The sequence below is a fragment of the Bipolaris zeicola genome (assembly GCF_000523435.1).
Source record: "Bipolaris zeicola 26-R-13 unplaced genomic scaffold scaffold_330, whole genome shotgun sequence".
Taxonomy (NCBI): Eukaryota; Fungi; Ascomycota; class Dothideomycetes; order Pleosporales; family Pleosporaceae; genus Bipolaris; species Bipolaris zeicola.
This window is the reverse complement of record NW_006912379.1, coordinates 1-21,427: the sequence shown is the minus strand read 5'-3', so window position 1 is coordinate 21,427 and position 21,427 is coordinate 1. Positions and strand designations below refer to the sequence as shown.

Genomic DNA, 21,427 nt, shown 5'->3' with positions numbered 1-21,427 from the left:
GGGGGGGTTTCAGCTTCCCAGTGACTCTTACCCAGCACCAACATCGTGCCATTATAGACCATTTTCCTAAAAGGTTCGGAGGAACTACTAGGAAGATAGTGTTGAACTGTGCCAGTGGCCTCCCTGTGCTCCGTTTGGGGTGTGGAACGTGGCGAGTCCTTCCGGAGTACCTTACATGCTGACTGCTATTCGTTACAAGCGTGTAGAACCAATTCATATATGACAAGTGACATATATGTAGTGATCGGGATGGTGCTTGACACGTAGCTACGCAAGTATGCAGAGTTGAGAGAGGTGCATCGTATTATACCTAGCATCTCCTCTCAACACCATTGTGCCATTATTTCGCTCAACAATTAATCGGTTCAATCAAAGCTTTCGTCTGGAGTCTGAATTTAACAAAAACACGTTGAGAGTCGCGGTGTACCAGGGTGGTTTTTACTAAGCTTTCAAGTCAGAAGTATTGTGGATCTCAGCCATCTCGTGAAATTTATGGGTTGGGGAACATTCCACTCGAGTGATAACAGTTTGCCACAAGGTGTAAACTACAGACTCTTCCTATAGGCTCATTCATCTGAGAACTTGCCTTTTCATGTGTTGCCAAGTTCTGATTGGAGCAGACACTGATCGATCTGTCAATTTCAACCAAACTTAGGAGGGCAAGATGACTGCCTTCACTTGGTCATTACCCCGCGTCATCATCGTCGATCACTAACACCTGACTAGTTTGCGGCTATGGCGTTTACTGATACGAGTCCCAGCTGCAAGCCAACTCCTCGCTACCGCTGATAATGACCGTGCCATCTGCAGTTTCCAAGGGCAGACAACTGCATACACGTTCAGCCATGTAGAGTTGGTGGAGCAATGTAAGGTTCCGTCCGCTTATCGTATCTTACAACGTGGGCAGGTGAGCCGCGGGACAAAAGCAGCCATACTCTTCGTTGGATGAGATCGCTATGTTGACGTCAGTTGCCCCTGCAGCAAATAAACTCTCCAATCTACGAATGCAGGGCGCAAAGTCATTACAGTATGCACCCATGACTCTGTGAGATTTTGGCTCTGATCCGTAATAATCAGCGCTGGCACTAGTCAGTTGTAGGGGGGGAAGCAGATATGCAAAATCATGTTTCTATTACTATGGCTGCTTCAACTAAGATTATTTTAGTCCAGTTCGGACATGGTTACCAAGCACAAATGTTATACCTCCACAAACACCAAATATGGGTGTCAATATATAACCCAAAAAACAGCAGCACAGTTGCTCGCCCGTACCAAACAAGACCTGGAGGGTTTGGCATAACGGTACCAAATGAAACGGGGTTCAACGTTGGCGGGGCGCGCACTAGTTCGGCTGTTAGCACAATGCTGAAGGGTGTGGACTGATAGACTGACCAAGCAATGAGCGCATAGCTGGTCATTTTGATCAATGAAGTTGTAGTTCTTAGGGTGGCCTTCCTGTTGCCAGTTTCGGCAAGGATGTCTGTAATAGCCACCGCCCGTTGCGCCAGTAGGCCTCCCACCAGAAGATGATGATTGTTGCTGATTCTGAGATGAAGACATGATGGTAGTTTTGGAAAAGACTTGGATGAATGGGTGAAGATAATTGTCGAAATCAGCTTGATCTAGGTGATACTCCTGTAGGTATTGAGAGACGATCGCTGTCAATTTTGTTCTTCATATCGGAGACACTATTCATCACTTTATAGTCGCACTAGATGCCTTTCTCCCTCAAGTGTTGCCATGCGGTTTCCGCGCCTCAATCAAAGATCACTAGACAGAAAGACGGTGGCTAGGCAAATTCCGCCCCTACCGGGGAGCAGTCACATTGCATTGTTGTTCCGGTCCAGGAGTTGGCCGTCAGGCAGTCTTGTGAGGAGATGGAGACGCCACACGGCACAACGAACGCCTCACGACACCGGGGCATCGGAGAGGAAATCCACAACCGTGCCTCCGCCACACTAGCATGCGCATCTTCAGAGCCACTCTGAGAACAGATGCTGTCATTTCGAAGCTGTCGTCGTGCGATTCTCCATCCACTTTCGGTTTTCACTCGGTTCTTCTGCCTGAGTGCATAGGCCGATTTTCTTCCCGCGAGCGCCGCACCAACCGATTACACCTTCGTAGCATCAACGAACAGCCTGAGGCATCAAGCATCGGCTTCTCCGTCAAAGCCTAAAATCACAGTATTCAGCTCCAACGTGCCGCTCGTTGTCTCACTCTTGGGCCACACATATGGCCTTCAAACGGCGCAACAGTAGTCGCTATCGAATGCTGGTAACCAACACGACGCTAGGCAAGAGGGAGCGGGCTCTCTTCCACCTAGCCAAATACCTTCTGCCAACGGCTGATCAGTATCATTCCACTACACACCGCCCCCATTTGTGCCTTGTGCCAGCGCAAATATGCCGCGTACTCGATTCATGATTATGACTTCATTTACGGGCCTGGGTGTCTTCACATCGTTGTGCCGGTAACGCCGCAGATGGCCTGCGCTCCTCAGGACGACGGACGACACACGGTCATCCCAGGATGAGCTGTGGGTGTTCAAATTATCAAATCAGTTGGTTTTCGTCATTTCCAGAACTTGTTTTCCAAAGAGCCATGTGCGCAAACTTTGGATCCTTAACCAGGCATGGGAAGGACAAATCAGACGATGTTGACTCATGGCTCGGGTGCGTTCCGATTCTCAAAACTTAGGTGGCACATGGTATTTGGAGACTGTTTCTCGCAGTAGCTGTTCATTGCTGAAATAGACAATGCTTTTTGGTGTGTAGGTATCATGGAGTTGAAACATGATTAGCATCTGAGCAAGCTGGGACGGTTGGATGTAACCGAGAACTTCACCACAAAAACATCCAATGGAGATATTTGGGGCAGGAGAGAAAGCAAACTCATGTACACCCATCCCAGGATTCTAGTAAAGCTGACTGCTTGGGAGTAGAATATGTGGCTCGGGCTTGATAGTATTTTTCCATCTGCTCCACACCTTCCCACACTTACTTCAAGTCCAGCATGACACCACCACCTTCTTCGGCATCGAAAAACTCTTCCTCTTCCTTTTGTCCTTCCTCGTCTAGGATATCATCCCCGTCACCAGCTCCTTCAAGTATTGCAATAGCCTTCCATGCGGCGATAGTCTCAGCCTGCAGCCGCTTCACCCCTTTTACCACACGTCCAACATCCTTACCACCGACTCTGACTTGTACCTGGTAACCCACTTCATGAACCCCACTTTTTTCATCTCCTTCGCCCTCGCCATTACTCACAACACGAACATACTTCACTTCTTTGTCTACCGCAAGAATACCCAGGCGTTCCTTTGGATGTAGGCAATCTACTCCATCGTGCAAGATGCGTTCAAGGCACTGCAGAATGCCAAGGCGTTGAACAAACTCTTCGCAAACAGGCAAACACCCATGGCTATCTATGTAGAGCGCACCAATCATACTCTCGACAATGTCGGAGAGAAACTTCGGCGGATCCGTAAGTGAGAGAGCGTGCCATGGAAAACGGGTATCGTGCTGGATAGCCTCGGCAATTTGAATCCGGGCCTCAGAATGTCGTTTTATGGCCAGGTTTCGTGACATGACAAGTTCATGGCTTGTAGACCGAAGGAACTGCCATAGAGCTCTTTGATGAGCTTCAGGTTGTAATGTCTCCTTGTTCGTGAACACCTCTTCCACAGTCGTCTCGAACATACTGTAAGCGAGGAATGAGGCGTTGACCATCGCAGTTCGGATTCCGTGCATTTTATAATGCGGGAGCTCTGGTTTATGACTATAGAGTCGTTTTGAAACGATGTAGTCGAGCACTGCGTCGCCAAGAAACTCTTCTCGCTCGTACGAGCAATATGTGTTGAGGCCGCGGAACGTAGGGTGCGTGAGCGCTTCGAGAAGCAATGCCTTGTTGTTAAAAGCATGGCCTACGAGTTTTTCCACTAGAACGACACCCACTATGGAGTCATGTTTAGGAGCGGCATTGTAGAGTGTATCATTGGCCTCGGGGATGGACATCCAATCCTCCGATGGTAGTAGTGCTTTCACACATGCAAATGCTTTTGAAAATCCGCCAATAACGTATGAAGCACCAATGAGTGACTCTATGACGTCAGCGATCAATTTTGAGGACTTCTCTTGCTTGGCTGGTGGGTTTGTGATGGCGAGCACCTGACTGACGTATCTTGGCTTCCACTTCGCTCCTGTAAAGCGCTTGTAGAGAATAAATCCATCAAGGCCTCTGGCTAACGCTGCCCGCGCCAAATAACCATTACTGACAAGTTTACCCTTCTTCCCTGTCAAAATACCCTCCGGCATACGAGGATGAGTAGCCATGAGATGGAGAGAAGTAATAAACTTGAGAATGCAATCTCCGAGAAACTCTAACCTCTGATAGTTCTCTTCCCCGTCCACTGCAGATGGGGTAAGTGCCAAAAGGATTACAGGTAAATGAGAGATGCCGATGTCGACACTTTGAAGAACGGTTGTTCTGAGTGTGTTGGCTACCATGTATGTTTCAAGTTTATGAGTGATTGATGGAAACAAGGATGCCAGTATAGCGTACGAGGCTGGAAGGTTGTCGACAATGCACGATGTGATTGCAAGACTCTCAGTTCTGGTGTAGGCTTCGTTCTTGTTTCCGCTCCCAAAGACAGGATGCAAAAAGTCCCTGCGCTTGGGAAAACGCACGGCTTCAATGGATATTTCTTGAACGTTTTGGAAATCCAGAGATGCCGTCGGCAAGCTGATTGTTCTAGCGATAAATGGTCGCATATCTCCTTGTTGCTTTACCAGACCCCATCTTTTCAAGTCAACGTTGCCGTGGAGTACAAGGTCCATAGCCGACTGCTGGCTCCCAATCATCTCTTCCCATTCACGGAGTTCAGCTGTTGACATAACACCGCCTAATTTAGTGCAAGGGGTAAGTAGATAGACAAAATCGCAAGTATCTTCCTTCATATGAACACCAAAGATAGAATGAAGCATTTTCCAAGTAATAGAGCGCAGTAGCTGAAGCTCAGAGTCATCCAGGGTTACGCTGTTCAACGGAGAGCTCTTCACGTTGTAGCGTTTTGTTTCGTTCCAATGTAGTAATACACCTTGCATTACAGGCACAAGGGATGGCGTCAAAAGGATCATTCGCAAGGACTCCTCATTCGCCGTAACTTCAAGCAAAGTACTATGCCACTCAGAGAGAGCAATTTGTTGATACTGAGCGATGACTTGCCAGGGGTCGATGGTATGCGAGACAGGTATCAGAGAAGGCTGGCTGTCACGAGTCTGATATTGTGCCATGTGTGTACCATCTTCTTCTATCACAGGGAGGAGGTGTTCGTTTACCAAACCAGCGGTATACAAGGTTTTGTATGCTTCGAAAGCAGCGTCTTTTTGCGCCATCCGCTCTGTTTTCCATGTTCTAGAGCTATTGGCAGTTCTTACTGTAGGATCGACAGAAATAGGGAGCGAAGCTTTGGCAGAAACTCGACCATCAATGTTAGTGAAATCGAAATGTGGCCGGGCATCCACGTAGGTACCGGAGGACAGGCGAGCACAAAAGTGGTAGAGATGCTGCATAGCATTATCGAGTGTCAATAAGGCACTAAGGTATCCGTCAGCTATTTTGGGCTATTTTGGGGTTGTTCGCTCTGAAGAGATGGTAGCTCGATGCTTACCCAGTGGTTTCAATCCTTAGGCATCGTAAGTCATACTCTTCGATAGATTCTTTTTCGGAGGATAGTGCTGTTTGGCGCTTGTCGTCTTCATATGCCTTCCTCATTTGAGCTTCAAGAGATTGCCAAGATGCCGGGGTGTAAGCATATCCCATGTCCGGAACGAGGATGTAATAACGCGACCTCTGTTGTCTCGCTCTCCCACGTCGTTGAACGAAGCCTCTACAATGGCAAAGAAAAAGTCAGGTTGTGTTTTGAACAGTATTCCACACAAGTAAACCTACTTGAGAGTTTTAGGGGCCTCAAAGCACACCACAAGGTGACAGCTGGGTATATCAATGCCTTCCTCCAAGACACTGGTAGCTAGAACAAGATTGATGATACCAGCCTTAAAATCATCTAGTACTGTTTGCTGGTTTTTTGGGTTCGCGTAATCGAATACGCTTGATTTGTGCTGGGATGACTGCGACGTGCCGACAAATGTACCTACGTGGAGTAGAGCTTTCGTGCGTGGGTGAGAAGCCAGGATCTCGGCAAGAGATGCCACCCACACTCTCTGCTCCACAAACACAAGACCAGTGAAGTTCGAATTGGTGACGGCTTCAGCGACTATAATGTCAATGAGAACGTTCACTTTGTGTGATAAACTTTCTAATATCGAACTGGATATGCCTGTGGTGTGTTGGGTTGGGAGACGTTCAAATATGTTCAAAAGATGTCGCCTCTCATCGGTGGACAAGTCGCAAGACTGAACATGGGCCAGATTTTTGAAATCATTAACGCACTGATATACGTAATGTTCCATAGCAGAGTTTCCAAGCTCTTGTGCCATTGCCTCAGCTTTTGAGACCAGCTGCTTCAACTGGTCATAGCAGTAAGTCCTTTGGCTATCCCAGAGCTTCTGAAGCTGTCGAGAGACATTGTATCCATTTCTCTGCTGTTCCAAGAGTGCGATTAGATATGGGTCCTGCATGAGGTCATAGTTCATATATGCATTCTTGAGTGCCAACAGCAACATCGAGAGACTTCCAGTGGAACGCTCTCGGTTGTAGTTGACTTGGATTAGCTCTGGTCGGTGAACAGAGCGAAGCAACTCGGATCTATATAGTTTTGGTGTTCTCACAGTCGCTTGTAGGTTTCGTTCAATTACCCTTGTACATGTCAGCTGATACGGACCCGTGGGATTGCAGAGATTACTCTAGGCCTTGCTTGTTGGCCGCTGCTCTCATGACGGGGCTGGCACTCAGGCCGAGAACTTTAGGTAAAGCGAAATTGCTGTCGCTTCGCTGAGGCATATAGAAATCAGACATAATCTTGTGAGCCGGATGTTTCAGTGTACAGTGGTGAGCTAGAATTCATCAGCGAAACTGATTCTTCTCTGAAAGTAGATGACGGACCTTCGTCAAATATGAGTAAAGCTAGCTTTTGGAGGCTCATGAACCCATGTGTGAGTGCGTCAAGTAGAATTTGATGTGTTGATATGACAATTCTGACATTGTGTTGAAAAACCTCATTCCAGGCGCTCTGTGTCGTCCAGAGCTCAACGTCTCTTCCGCAGAGAAGCAGATGGCTATAGCCAGGAAGGTTGGCTTGGAAAACTTCATACTGCTGTTCGCAAAGTGCGACTGTGGGTGCAAGAAACCAGACGAGCTGAATAGGTGAGATGTAGTCTAGCGTAGTGGGACTTAGCGGTAGACAGGTAGTATCCGCACCTTGTCGGGCTTGCACGTCTCCAGTTCCGCCCGCGCACGTTCGATGGCTCTGCTAGTCTATTAATTCCATTCCTTGAAAAACAAAGTGGGCAGCCTACATATGCGTTTTTCCAGAACCTGTATCCATGACAACAATGATGTTGGCTTTCATGCTCTCCGCAACCATTTCAGCCTGGTAGCCCCGCAGATGGAATACCTCGTCTGGAGTAGCCGCAACGATTGAACCGTTGTCGCCATTGTGAGATGGCGAGTCCATAGGTGGCATAAGTACCGAAATCAACAATAGAGACGATAGTTGTATCCTTAGGGGTAAGTCATGGGAGGTGTTCGCGGTAGTGATGTTGGCTGACCGGCGACATGCAGGTGTGTCGCACAAGGCAAACAGCCAACATGTGACGCATTGTGCTTTGACCAACCCTTCGGCAGGGGACGCGCCATCAACTAACAGCAGGCAGAGACAAGGAACACACATTGGGTATTGTTGGACATCGTTTTCGTAAATACTACATAGGTCGCTTCATGCCTTTGGTCATAACTCGGTAGGGGTGGTGCGGCAAGACATCTAGCCATCTACAGATTGGTGAGGTAGTCCTCGACTTCGGAGGGGCTCAGCTTCCTGAAGCGTGGGCCGACAGCACCTTCGACTCCCTCTACACCAAGTAGTCTCTCCTCCGGCGGTCCAACGATGCCTATTTCGACAGTTTCACCATTCATTTCTCCTTCTATCGTCTCCTTGAGGGTGAGGAGGGCAATGTGGATCGCATCCTCAAGCTCCAGACCGTCCGTGTATCGCTTTTCCAAGAATGTCTTTGCACTCGTTGCGCTCTTGCCTATAGCTGTTGCTTTCCAGGGGAAGTAGCTGCCGCTCGGATCGACCTGATATAGACTGGGCCCACCCTTAAGAATACCGCCTGTCTTGCCGCTGACCTTCTTCTTCTCTTCACTCGTCTGTTCGTCGCTCTTGCCCTCGGCCTCGGGCTCAATGCCATCATCCCAACCCGCAATAAGCAGACTGACGCCGTATGGGCGGACACCACCTGACTGCGTAGCCTCCTGCATGACCCTCGCTACGTCTTGGACTAATATCCTCGTCGGTGGGTATTCGTTGTAGACACGTTTGTATCCAGTATGCGAGACCTTGCGCGCCTTGTCGACGAGGACGCGATAATCGGGACCCATGCCTGAGTAGACCATGCCGAGGTTAGGCGTTATGAGACTGATCTTGGACGAGGATTGCGAGTCAATGAGCGGCGATGACGATTTCTTCTCCGTTGCGAGGACGATGCCATTGGTGGCTACAGCAGTTGGTCAGTGGCGTTGCACAGCTGTTGGAGGAAAGACATACCCTTAATTCCTAGTGAGGTAACGCCCTGATTGACGGCGTTCAAGGCATACTCTGTTGTAAAGTCAGAACACGGACAATGGCCCACGCTGCAACACTGGGAGCGTGCGTGCAAGGCGGCATACCAATCTGAACCAGCTTTCCGCTGCACGAACTGTCAGTGACCATGGCATATGTGCAGGCGGTAGTGCAGTGCATAGTTTACCTGGGAGAGAAGGTGGTGAGGGAGAAGGAGTATCTGTCCGCCATGGCGACTAAGGGGGTTGTGATCCGACAAGCTCAGTTCAGCGTGGATGATAATGCTGCAGTAGTCGTCGTCGTCGTTATTGTTGTTGTCGGGCGGCGGGGATGGAGAGACGGCGCACGCAGTGAACGGCGAGCTGCCACTAGAGCTCCAGGCTACCCAGAGCTTCGTTGCAGGCTTGCCAAGGCCGGCGCTCGGCTTTACCCTAGCTCCGGCCTCTTCGACCAAAGAGTAAAGCTGCAACTCTGAATTCTCCCGCCTTCCAGAACTGCGTCTTCGAATCCCTCAAACCGTCTGCAGCCGCCTGCCACCGTGTCCCCGCAGCCCGCACACCCCCCGCTGTGCGCAAGAAGACGCGGCTGTGCCGGAACATGATCCGTATTACCGGGACATTTGAGTTGGCGAATGTCTTCCCCGCGGCTTCTTGATTGATCCCCCTCGTCCTCTTCATGTTCACTTACGTGCTTCCTCCCTGGTAAGAGTCAGATTAAGCTCACCTCCCAGCCTTGATACTATACCCTCCTGCCCCTATGTCTTCATCCTCTGGCTTCCAGCCCATGCCAGGATGGTACTGGCCAGATGACGTACCCAAGCATGAGCCTGCGCAGTCTGGTACCGCCTCTGCAGATACATCATCGCGGCAACAGCACACTGGTGAGTCTGCAAGCGGCCCAAATTCGTCATCGCAACCGCGTAGTTCCAGACGCACCCACTGGCCCCCCAGACAGTGCAGAATATGCCTCGAGACGGTCCAGCCGACCTTCAACGTCCCTTCGCCAAGCCTACCCGGCTTCTTACAGTCTTCCAATGTGGTTTACGAAGATGAGACTGGTCGCCTGATCCGCCCGTGCATGTGCAAGGGCTCATCCAAGTATGTTCATGACGCGTGCTTGCAAGCCTGGAGGCATGCAGACCCCAGCTACGGTCGCAGAAACTATTGGCAATGTCCAACCTGTGGCTTCAGGTACCGCCTGGCCCGTTTGGGTGTCGGCCGGATTATTGGCAGTGTTTGTATGTTATACCGGCCATTTCTCCTTATTCACCAATGAAAGCTAACAATCTCGCTAGCTGCTCAGGTTGGTTTGACCGTCCTCATACTGTTTTCCATCATCTTCGTCTTAGGATTTGTTGCCGACCCTATCATCAACTTATATCTTGACCCCTGGAGTGTGCTGCTTCCCTGGTCTGGGCATTCAGCCTCTGATTACTCTTACTACTACGAAGACGAATCATCTACTTGGTATGAGCACTTTGCAAAAGGATTTGCAAGCATGGGCGTTCTTGGCTTCTTGAAAGTCCTGCTTGCTAGTCCACTCAGTTATTTTAGGATTGGAGGAGGCGCCCGAGGTCGTACGACGGGTCGCGATCGCTATGAACAAATCAGCTGGATCATCATTCTAGTTGGTGTTGCTACCTTCTTAACGGTATGTGCCGGGACGATGTCAAGTGAAAACGCATGCTGATTTTGAATAGGCAATTTACAAGGGAGTTCGATCTTGGAGTCGCCGAACGCTCGAAAGAGCTGGCGAACGCGTCATGGATGTCCAAGGCGATGAGGAAGATGAGGACGAATAGCTACAGTTGTAATCACCATGTATCATCATGTATGATCTCACAACCATGTGTCCAGCCTTGGCCTAGAGCCGTCCCAAGACCCAATCCGCACTTTCTTAAATTGCCACAAGTTATTCCTCAATACTGTGTCGATTAGTCTACGTGCGAAGATCAACCCAGCCCATGACATCCATATCAGCATTGTACGTTTTGTGCTAGCTGGCTTCTTGGAACATGGTGCTACTTGCCTTTGGCACTCATTTTGTTCTATCTCGCCAGCTCCTCGGGGCACCTCCCATGGCTTGAACGACATCAGGCCTTTGGCACATTCATGTCCAGTTTAAATTGTATTTTCTTTGCTTTGACGGGGACAGACGTCCTGGAATTCTTTTGACATGACAACAGGAAAACGTAGCATGCACCATATGAGCGAGTTTAGTAGAAGACTAGATCAGTAAAGATCAAATATTATTATTGTTTGACCGCAAACAATGGTCAATGTGAACCATACGAGAGGTTTCTGGCGTATCCAGCCCCCTTGTCCCAGTGCTATGAAGCATACTCTTCTAATCATGATCCCATTGAATCCGCCTTGGAGGAAAAAAAAGACTGAAACCCCAAAACCGAAAGCAAGAGGCCCCTTTGCCTTTGCTTACTAGACGCCAAGGTAATAAACGGGAAAAGAGAACAACCTAACCATTGAAATATGTGCCGAAAAAGCCCTGGGGTATCAAATATTCTTGTTTTATACACTGCCAGCGCCCTGGGAAAATGGCGCTCGCATTACTCACCAAAAGTGGGGTTCCCGCCCTTCATAAAGAGCCTCCTTGTCCCACCGACTCTACCCAAATCTTTGAATTCAGGCTTCTTGCCGCCCAGAGCTCCCCCGGGGCCCGCGCGGCTTCCTGGACGACTGCCGCCACTGGTGAGTGGACGCTCGTCGCGTTGCGAGACGGGACGATCGGTTGGAATTGCGTTTGTGCTCACGGTGCGAGCTTGCTTCATCATGCCTTCAATCCACACCAGCTTGTCACCGCTGAGATCCAACTTTTTGGACGTTGGGCCCGCAAGCCCAACTTCTTTGCCTTGCCACGAACTACAAGATGACGTGGTCGAGGGTACATCTGGTTCTTCGCCCCGATCTGGGGTTGAAGCGTGGAAAGTCGGCATTCGCGGAGGCGTTTGGTCTCTAGAGATGCCGACACCCAAACCAGAAGCTTTGACAGGGGTAGTGGAAGGGCTGGGAATCGGGTAGCCAGCGCTGATGCGCCTCTCTCGCCTACTCATGACGCTCTCTGGGCGACCGGGTGATTGATCTGGATTCTTGATTTCAAGACCCACGACTTCGAATTTGCCCTCGCTTGCTGTCCGTCGACCGTGGTGCTCAGCGTATTGACGCAGATATTCGCCGAGATCAGACCAGCCACCACCAACGCGTACCATGACACGCTCGCCATTCTCCCCTACGCGACGAATGAATAGCTTGACGGGTTGCTCCTTGCCTGGTTGGGTAAGATGATATAGCTTGATATCGTTATCGCCTCTTGCTGCTGCTGCAGATCTACGGCCAGACGAGGCATTGTGAAGATCAAATTCACTCTTGGCAGGGGACAGAACAAGCTCAGGTGCTTTGAAGTTGCTCACAGAGCGAGCTGCACGTAAATACGTACGACTTCCTTTTGCCGTCAAACCACGTGCTGGTTTTACTTCGGGAGCGTTAGGTCCGGGGCCTGACGTGAGCCTGATGTGCGCCGGGATTGTTGTCAGGATATCAGAGATCTTACGCTCCAGTTCCTCTGCGCTGTTACCAGGTTTGTGAGTGAAATGAGATGGCGGCCATGGTGCATTAGCTGGAGGTTGTTCGAGAGTGGTTGATTCTTGTTCCAGTCGCCGCTTTGGCATGGCGCCATTGAGTTCTGAATGAGGCATCCTCATTTCACGGAGAGTAGGGTTGCGCACTGACGGGGACTCTTCGACAGTACTGTGTGGGCTTGAGTCTGGAGACAGGTCCGTGGAAAATGATCCAAGGCTTCCCCTCCAGGAGCGCGGTGTCTGGGGAGGGTCAATGACGGCATCATCGCTGCTATCTTTGGCGGTGAGAATTGGCATATCTGGGATCGCAAGGACCCTGGGATAATGTTGCATATGGTTTTCCGATGAGTCATCTGGTTTGGGGTCGCCTGGAAACAATGAATCGGACTCGGCTAGAACAGCGCCATGGTCCGGGCTCTCGTTGAGAACGTGATGCACAACAGTATCGCCTTCGTCAAATTCCGATTCATCGTCAGAGGGTAGCGGCTCAGACTCGAAGCTGACGTTTGCTGGAAGTACGCTAGACGAAGGTTGTGGTGAGCTGCCAGATACAAAAGGCGAATCGTCTTCTGCAGGCGCATCGTAACCCAGAAGAGCCATATGCTGCCGAGGAGATAACGCGACGGCGTTTTTTGGGGACGTTGCTGAGCGTATCTTGGGTGAAATGATCTCATCTATAGACTCGAGAGAGTGTCCTGGCTTTCTGAGTGCATCTGATTGCAAAACAAGACTTGGGGGTCTGTTCATGGGAGAATCAGAGTTTGCCTCTATATGCCTATCTTCACTGGCACTGGATTTGACAAGAGCTGTAGCGATTGAAGAGGACTGATCGATGTTATGGTCTGTTTTTGGAATTGTGCTCGAGCTGGGATCTGGTGACAACTGCTGGGTGGTAGCAAGTGCGCTTCTTGGTGCAGCTGAGTCGTCTGCTCGCCTGCGTACCTCTGCATCGATCAGTCTCCTCCTAGACTCATGTTTCCAACGCCCGTAGTCTGCCTCTGTAGCCTCAAAAGTGTCTATCCAGTGCTCTGGCAAGCAATCTTCTCGGCCTTCAAGTGTGTCGAGCATCCTGTCCAAACGTCTACCCAAACTGCTCACTCTCTGATGAAGGACGGTGGAAATGGTGTCTATGGCTTCTTTCCACTGTTCAAAGGCAAGATCAGAGGGATCAGCTGGCGGCTCGATGGCGTCCCAGCCCAAGCGCATGGCCTTCTGCGCGGTATCAAGGTCGCTGATGTAACGAGGAGCCTCGCGCAAGATGGAGACTCGGGCTGTCCATGTGTTGAGGCGCTCTTTGAGCTTGGTGTGATGTGGTAGGGCTGACAGCAGGGTCTGGGTGATGAGGAAGGAGAAGTCATCCATGACCTTGTAGTGTTGGCGAGTGGCTTCGTAGCCGGCAGAGGAGGGCCTGGACTTTGCAGCGGGATGCATATCCAGCACGTATTCCTTGAGCTCTTCGACGTCTAGTTTGAGCATCTCGTCGCCAATCTCGTCGAGGCGCGCCTCATGCTGCTCCACCTCGACTGAAAGCAGCGAGCCCCAGTATTCAAGCGGCGGCACGGCGTGATCGAGGCCGAGGTCGAGACGGCCGACGTGTTGCTTGATGCGCAGCTCGATACTCTTGCGTTTCTGCTCGCGCAATTGAGGGCTGGGTTCCTCAAAAGAGCCCGACCATCCCCACTGCTCAATCTCAGCGCACCATGCCTTGAGGCGTTGGGCGGCCTTGGCGACGCGCGCGCCTAGGTCTCTCTCGGCGGCGGTGAGGGTGTCGATACAGGCAAAGATTTTGTATTCGTCGCGCGTAGTGTCGAACGGCACGGGAGTGTAGGTGAAGGCGCGCAGTGTCGTCTCGGGCGACAGATCGCGAAGGCGGCCGTCTTCTGAACCGGCGTGGAGGCGGCCTCTCCGGCCACTGGGCGACATGACTGGCGATGGGACCCGTCGGGGGGTATGCGGTGGCATCAAGCGCACGGGGGACGAAAAGGCGTCCATGATGCCGCTCGCGAACGCTGGTGAAGCGGATGATTGAGTGGATGATTGTCTCTTTATAAACAAGGGTCCTGTACGGTAGCGATTGGGCCACCGGACGGGGCACGCAAGACGGGATGTCTTCTCGGCGTGTCTACCGCAAGGATTGTTGGAGCGTGCCGCCCGTCTTGTTTGCGACTGATGGTGCGAGCAAGACGTTTGCGCTGCCGGCAGCTCAGAGTATTTGTTGACTTGGAGTGTACGTACAGTGCTGGCTTGTGGCGCTACGGAAGTGGTGGGTGCGTCGGGGGAGCCGGAAATAGAGTCCAGGACCCCAACAACGCACTTGCACGCAGTTGATGCAATTCCATGTCGGCGATCTACACGCCGTGTCAAGCTTTTCGTGAGCATTGAATCAAAAAGAAGCACCGGTGCCGTGAGCTTGATTGGCCTGCTAAGTAACAGATCTCGGACGTGGAGTACACGGACTTGTGAAAGGTTAGATATATTCATTATAACTATATTATGTATTTATAATTGAATTTTTTTTCTATATATGTGGTACGATGGAAGCCGTAGTTCAGAGACAATGATAGGCATGGCAACGGGAAAGTGGTGAGGGTCCGACGCTGCAACTTTACATGGCACAATACTGTTCAGTGTCGTCTCATATAAGTATAGTATTCGTTTGTGCACAGCTCACAATCCCCGTTGATACAATGATTCGAAACTTGTCATGGTCTAGTCCCAAAGAGGATAAGCCCCGGTCAGTTTCCAGTTCCTTCTCCACACCTACATACAGACACACTGACACACAGACACGCAATACCATCCACGAATACCATAGCTGCGCAAACGCCACAGTAGGGTGATACCATGATGGTCCGAGGCACTATTTCACCAACTTCAACGTCTCAGTCCCTTTCGTTTGCGTTTTCATGGGATTGCGACAGACACGAGCGAGACAAAGAGTGAGATATGGTCGTTACGAATGGGGAATCCCCACTGCCCTTCCCCGCACAGCAGTCAATACATGCATATACACACACACACACTTACTTACATACCCCGGCCATCGGTATGCCCGTCTTACTGACGCCTTGCGCCCCGCGTCATTCAAGATGCTCCTTTCGATTCCAGAAGCCGACCGGCTATCCTACAGCCGATATCGTCATCCCTCGCGGCCAAGCACGTTGATGCTGCCTCGCGCATATCCAACCCCGCGACCTTCCACCCTGAGTTAGTCAATTGCCCGCATATCTCCTAGTACCTGCATTCCTGGATACCAAATACACGCAGGCCGCAGTATCCGACGTCACCGCCAATCGCTGCCTTTCGCCGAATCTTTTCCTTCAACGGTATCGTTGACGTTGCTGCGTCAAAGCTTGCCATGTCTATGTGCAAGTATTTAAAGTCACGGATACGCAGGGATTGCTAGATACACTTTGTGTCCCACCAGGACGTGCCATCTTCATCCCCTCACTCAGTCCGTCAACATCATGAGGCCATCACTCTTGGTCCTTGCGGTCATTGGCGCTCAGGCCTGCCAGCGTGAACGTGCTTTCCACCATCATTCCCACCCTCACGTTAAACGGCAGGCATCCTTTCCCCCCACCTTGACCCCACATGAGGAGATCTTGCTCAATTCTTTCGACGCCCTCTCCATATCTGAATGGTCATACTACTATAGTTCGTGTCGCAAGTCCCTCCGCAACCACAGCACTGCTAACTCTTCGCAGCTCATGGCGCCCACTTGGCTGGCCAGAACAAATCCATGGGTAATCAATCACCACCTCCGCCAGTGTTCTCAACAAAAAAAGCTAATTTATGATCAAAGCACAATGGACGGCAGATAGGTGGTCCGACTACGGTTTCACTTCACGCTTGGACGAATATTGTAGGCACAACCTCGACCCAAATCTTGCAACGAGACATGGATTGACAGTTTTCCAGACGTATTCTTGAACTATCCCGTGTCAAACTCCTTGAAGCTCACTTATAATAATGGGAGCACGTACACTCCTAGTCTAAAAGAAGCTGTGCTTGAAGAGGACCCAACCACCAGCTACCCAAACAGTGTGCCCGTATTTCACGGCTACTCCTTTACTGGCAATGCGTCTGCAGAATACATCTATGTCGGTAGAGGCCAGCAAGTCGACTTCGATCGTCTGATTGAGCTTGGTGTCGAACTCGAGGGTAAGATCGCATTGGCCAAGTATGGTGGGCCTTTTCGAGGTCTCAAGGTCAAGAATGCTCAGGACCACGGCATGATTGGAGCCGTCATCTTCACCGATCCTGGTGACGATGGCAACATGACCGAGTAATTGCATGTCTAGCCTATTCACGTCCCGTTGTGCTAACAGTCTCCAGAGCAAAGGGTGTCGCTCCTTACCCTCATGGCGGTGCTAGAAACCCTACCACCGTCCAGCGTGGATCGGTCCAATTCTTGAGTACATACCCAGGAGACCCAACCACGCCTGGCTATGTCTCTAAGCCAAACTCACCGCGCTCTGACCGCAGAAACATTCTTCCCCAAATTCCCAGTCTTCCCATCTCATGGATTGAGGCACAGCCTCTGCTACTAGCTCTCAACGGACACGGTTCAAATGGTACTGAAGTCAACAGGACGAGGTGGATTGGCGCTATTCCAGGTGTAGAATACTACACTGGTGAGGGATCGGGCGCTACGCTTTCCATGTCCAATGTTATGAATGACACATATGGTACAATCTGGAATGCCGTCGGTATCATCAATGGAACCAATCAAGACGAAGTCGTTATTGTCGGGAACCACAGAGATGCTTGGATTGTTGGCGGGGCAGCTGATCCCAACTCTGGATCCGCTGTGCTCATCGAGCTAGCTAAGGCATTTGGCGCACTCTCAGAGACTGGATGGAAGCCATTACGTACCATCGTACTCTGCAGCTGGGATGCCGAAGAGTATGGTCTTGTTGGAAGGTATGTATGCCACATGTTACTGTTGGCGTCTTCAACTAACATGTCTCTAGTACTGAATGGATGGAAGAATATCTTCCATGGCTCAAGAACGCCGCAGTCTCCTACCTAAATATTGATGTAGCAGTTTCTGGCCCGGTAAGCATCAATTGCATAATGCATGCGTAAGCCATACTAACATTGTCGGCCAATCTCCAGATCCCCGATGTTGCGGCAACTCCTGACCTCCATGCCATTGCTACCTCGTTGATGAAAAAGGTCGTATATCCATACCGTAACGAGACCGGTCTTACCATGTACGACGTGTGGACGCACGAGTCCAGTGAAGTTGGCGTCCTCGGCAGTGGAAGTGATTACACTGCCTTCCTCCACCGTGGTATTGCATCCATCGACATGGGAGCTGGCCCCGGACCAAATGATCCCGTCTACCCTTATCATTCCAACTATGACTCTTATCACTGGATGGCGACCTTTGGTGACCCAGGTTTTGCTACACACAAGGCCATGGGTCAGTTCCTCTCCCTTCTACTTTACCACATGGTCTCCGATCCTGTGGTGCCTCTGGAGCCAGCCGACTATGTCTCTGAGCTCAATACCTACCTCGATTCTCTGAAGGAGGATATCAGTGCCAGTAACTTCACCATTGACCTCAGCAATCTGACGAGTGCCATCTCCACGTTTGAGAGATCAGCCCAGGAATTCGTCCTTCTTCGGGATCAAGCAGTTGCGGCCAACGATACCGCGCTTATCACCGTGCAGAATCACAAAGCTCGAGATTTCTCTCGTGGGTTCACTAGCCAGGGTGGCTTGCCCACCCGTGAGTTCTATCAACATACTATCTTCGCTCCCGGTCGAGATACGGGATATGCTCCTGTGACGTTTCCCGGTATCACAGAGAGTATCACTTTTGATCAAGACGCCGACCTAGCGCAGGAGTGGGTTCAAAAGACTAGCGACGCAATCTTACTTGCTGCCAGTATCCTAAAAACTTAGGATAATTCTCTATAGATAAAGAAACAAAAACTAGCGTTTATCTATAATACACTACTTTTGCTAAATGTTGCCACTGTGCCTCTATCCTGCTGGGGATGGCCGAGAGAGCGTTAGATTACATTGTCCCGTTCTACTGAGAGTGCTGCCCAGCGTCTTCAACGCCGGCCTCGTGCGGCCTGAGTAGATCGGCACTGGCGCCGCTAATTTTTTTACATCTGCACTACTAGGCTCACTAGCCATCCCTGTCGTGAAATTCGCGTTTCCAGACGGTAGTTGCAGCTGTTCTATGATAATCTACCCGGCAGCTGGCAGAACATCGGGGCACAGTTCTGTCCGCGGACGCGAACCCTGGAGTGGTTATTGGGTATAAGTGGCGAGCAGTGGCGTTCACCATGACACGCCTTGGCAGGAGAAGATCCACAGCACCATCGCACTAGATGTACCGGCCGACACATATTGTCCAAAGCTATTCGTCGATATACGCAAAGAACACAACGTTCGAGGTACCTATCGTACGGTGAACCTCATTCAAGATTGCCCAGAATCATCACACTGCGCTCCCACTTCGTTAGATCCATCATTAAAATCATTATCAGCGCAAGGTAATTTTGCCTGTTGAGAATTCAGAGGAATAAGGTTTACGCCAATCCATCTAGTGTCGTGGAGATGCTGCTACACGCCAAGGAAGAAACCCCTACATCCCTACCTCGCATTGATCCGTTACACTCACTAGAAAGCTCTGAACAGATGTTCATCAAAGTAATCGCACCTTCGCTTGAGTTGTTTTTGCTGTACTCCAACCGGTTCAAGGAATTCCTTTACAAATAGCTTTACTCATTGCTTCCCTGTAATCGAGTGGCAAAAGATAGACTTGCTCGCCACCAGAACCTGGCAAACTAACTTGGTGTTCATCCATCAATCGGAGCCGTGCGTGTCGTCTGATTCAGGGTCAGGGCCAGGTTCGCACTATGCCTTGCGAGGTTTCGGGCACTTCTGAGGCAATCTTTGTGCGAACTGATATGTAAACTGAGCCACCCCTATGCAAGTTCCAAGGAACTATTCTTCCTGGGTCAGGTGCCCAGGTGGTGCAACTCTGCGACGGTGCTTGAAGAGATGCAAATTCGAAAATTGTTCGTAGCTGCGCTGTGTACCTAGCTAAGTCAAATCGGTGTTGCTGCACTCAACGATATTCGAAGTATGGACTCGCGGACTTTGTCAATCAGTGATATCCCGCTCTGTGGTGTGGGTCTCCAGACATCTATTACGTTTTAGGAATTTTTTTCTAAGACTTTTGTAGGCTGACATTTCATACAGTTGAGCTGCCTGTTCCTCACTGTGCCACCCACTGGCTGCGCTCTCGACGATTATGACTGCCAATGCCAGAATGCCCAACTCGCCCACACCCTTTCGACCTGCATGCTGGCCAATTGCACCATGGCCGACACCCTAAATACGGCGAAAGTGCAAAAGGACATCTGCCACCTCTCCAATGAGTCAAAGCAAAACGATGTCTACGTCTATACAATCGCTTGCTACGCCATCGCTGTAAGCTTTGTGCTTCTGCGGGTTATCGGTAGAGTAGTGACTCGAAGATTTGCTCTTGACGACTACATTGTGGTTACAGCACTGCTTTTCACCACGGTTCCTTTGGGACTAGTGCTCAAAATGGCCGGGGTAGGCTTTGGCGAACATCTCTGGAATCTCCAGGAAGGACAACTACTCCAGAACCTTCGATTCTTCTACGTGGCATGGGTAACCTACACGTTTGTACTTGGACTCACCAAGATATCCTTGGCATTGTTGTACAGAGAGGTTTTCCCATCGCCAGGCGCGCAACGGGGATCATTGGTGCTCTTGGTTTGGATCGCCATCAACACTTTAATTCTGATCTTCCTCACAATCTTCAACTGTAACCCTGTAAACGCATTCTGGGACCGCGATATCAAGACCGCCAAGTGTACGGACATCAATGCCATCGCATACGCGAACAGTGCATCAGCGATTGCCCAGGATGTTGCTCTGCTGGTTTTCCCTCTGGCATGCATTCGGACGCTGAACATGACGAGGTGGCGCAAGATAATGGTGGGCATCATGTTCGCTATTGGAACACTGTACATATTTCCCATTGTCATTTCCAGGTAGAAGTGGGTAGACTAACGAAAGTAAAAGAGGGTGCATAGCCACGATAGTCCGTCTACACACGATCCTGACCTTTAAGGTCACAATCGACCCCACTTGGGACTACGTTCCCATCACCATATGGACTGAAATCGAGCTTGCATGTTGTTTCGCCTGCCTCTCCTTGCCCGCAATCCGCATGTTGCTGGGACGCATCCTGCCGGACGGTTTCCTCTCATCAATCACCTCGCGATACCGCTCGTATGGATCCAGCGCCCCGGGTCGGGGTGTTGACATTATAAAACCCAACTCTACGCCAGCCGGCAGAGGATTCCGAAGCTGGAAGCAGATTTCACCGGACCATGAGCAGGAAGCGGGAAAGTCGAACGAAATGGATGTGTTAAGTAGGCCGGCGACAGATGCGCGGAGTGAAAAAAGTCGAGGAGCGGAATCGCGCGTCGAAGAGGCAAGGATTTCAGATGTAGAGGACGAAGTACTGCCAACCCCATGGGGCCATCTATAGACATTTAGCTCTGGGTAGGCTCGCTATATATTCTAGGGTCTGTCATAGATCAACAAGAGATACTATCGTTAATTGTTTTCCCGTCAGAAGACATCATCAATGCATCGGGGCGTTAATGCGAGTACCTAGACGATGACGCACGGCATGTTGTTAGGGTTTTGCTTCGAGCGCTTATTCAGTGGGAACGACGCTCTGTTTTTCAGGTCAAGAACCTGCTAAGAACGGGAGAGAGTACAGTGAGGGGAAGACCACCCACTCAACAAATGACAGTTGTAACGAGACATAGATACAATAGTCGCGGTGTAAATAGCTGTGCGATAACTATACTCTAGCTCCTTTTAGATACGTACCAGGTGTATTACTACTTCGTAGCTAATACCAGCTTATCCTAATACCCTTTAGCTTCTAATCTAAGGATGTATGTATTATAACACTTAGTAATAGTATATTGTTACACGGGGTTGGGATCTATACTTCTCTTGCCGGGTCCCACACTAAGGCCGGTGAGCTTTACGCTAGTGTTCCGTGAAAGTTGTCTGGC

The 21,427-nt window shown here is 50.4% G+C and overlaps 9 protein-coding genes across 9 annotated transcripts; 4 read left to right on the top strand and 5 right to left on the bottom strand.

Moving 5' to 3' along the window:
• Positions 1-1,321: 1,321 nt before the first annotated feature.
• Positions 1,322-1,560, bottom strand: COCCADRAFT_9638 (uncharacterized protein; the record flags this gene model as incomplete). The annotated part of the gene is made up of 2 exons (XM_007719619.1): positions 1,322-1,342; positions 1,393-1,560. 2 exons carry the CDS (start codon positions 1,558-1,560, stop codon positions 1,322-1,324), a joined length of 189 nt encoding a protein of 62 aa, XP_007717809.1.
• A 229-nt stretch (positions 1,561-1,789) lies between these two features.
• Positions 1,790-2,032, bottom strand: COCCADRAFT_110550 (uncharacterized protein; the record flags this gene model as incomplete). Its single annotated transcript, XM_007719618.1, has 1 exon — positions 1,790-2,032. A coding segment is annotated over one exon (243 nt), but the record flags the coding sequence as incomplete, so codon positions are not given.
• Positions 2,033-2,996: 964 nt separating this feature from the next.
• COCCADRAFT_9637 (uncharacterized protein) lies at positions 2,997-7,633 on the bottom strand (the record flags this gene model as incomplete). The annotated part of the gene is made up of 7 exons (XM_007719617.1): positions 2,997-5,595; positions 5,669-5,887; positions 5,950-6,816; positions 6,863-7,013; positions 7,063-7,315; positions 7,378-7,426; positions 7,476-7,633. 7 exons carry the CDS (start codon positions 7,631-7,633, stop codon positions 2,997-2,999), a joined length of 4,296 nt encoding a protein of 1,431 aa, XP_007717807.1.
• A 314-nt stretch (positions 7,634-7,947) lies between these two features.
• On the bottom strand, positions 7,948-8,968 carry COCCADRAFT_110558 (uncharacterized protein; the record flags this gene model as incomplete). The annotated part of the gene is made up of 4 exons (XM_007719616.1): positions 7,948-8,672; positions 8,723-8,773; positions 8,845-8,864; positions 8,925-8,968. The coding sequence occupies 4 exons, from the start codon at positions 8,966-8,968 to the stop codon at positions 7,948-7,950; spliced, it is 840 nt and encodes a 279-aa protein (XP_007717806.1).
• Positions 8,969-9,493: 525 nt separating this feature from the next.
• COCCADRAFT_110556 (uncharacterized protein) lies at positions 9,494-10,538 on the top strand (the record flags this gene model as incomplete). The annotated part of the gene is made up of 3 exons (XM_007719615.1): positions 9,494-9,974; positions 10,032-10,387; positions 10,437-10,538. 3 exons carry the CDS (start codon positions 9,494-9,496, stop codon positions 10,536-10,538), a joined length of 939 nt encoding a protein of 312 aa, XP_007717805.1.
• A 762-nt stretch (positions 10,539-11,300) lies between these two features.
• Positions 11,301-14,321, bottom strand: COCCADRAFT_110567 (uncharacterized protein; the record flags this gene model as incomplete). The annotated part of the gene is made up of 3 exons (XM_007719614.1): positions 11,301-12,815; positions 12,882-13,032; positions 13,156-14,321. The coding sequence occupies 3 exons, from the start codon at positions 14,319-14,321 to the stop codon at positions 11,301-11,303; spliced, it is 2,832 nt and encodes a 943-aa protein (XP_007717804.1).
• A 954-nt stretch (positions 14,322-15,275) lies between these two features.
• COCCADRAFT_41497 (uncharacterized protein) lies at positions 15,276-15,541 on the top strand (the record flags this gene model as incomplete). Its single annotated transcript, XM_007719613.1, has 2 exons — positions 15,276-15,375; positions 15,438-15,541. The coding sequence occupies 2 exons, from the start codon at positions 15,276-15,278 to the stop codon at positions 15,539-15,541; spliced, it is 204 nt and encodes a 67-aa protein (XP_007717803.1).
• Positions 15,542-15,796: 255 nt separating this feature from the next.
• COCCADRAFT_9633 (uncharacterized protein) lies at positions 15,797-18,245 on the top strand (the record flags this gene model as incomplete). The annotated part of the gene is made up of 7 exons (XM_007719612.1): positions 15,797-15,986; positions 16,037-16,075; positions 16,135-16,194; positions 16,251-16,617; positions 16,668-17,255; positions 17,306-17,390; positions 17,451-18,245. The coding sequence occupies 7 exons, from the start codon at positions 15,797-15,799 to the stop codon at positions 18,243-18,245; spliced, it is 2,124 nt and encodes a 707-aa protein (XP_007717802.1).
• A 1,197-nt stretch (positions 18,246-19,442) lies between these two features.
• On the top strand, positions 19,443-20,886 carry COCCADRAFT_41495 (uncharacterized protein; the record flags this gene model as incomplete). Its single annotated transcript, XM_007719611.1, has 3 exons — positions 19,443-19,487; positions 19,560-20,356; positions 20,415-20,886. 3 exons carry the CDS (start codon positions 19,443-19,445, stop codon positions 20,884-20,886), a joined length of 1,314 nt encoding a protein of 437 aa, XP_007717801.1.
• Positions 20,887-21,427: the final 541 nt, after the last annotated feature.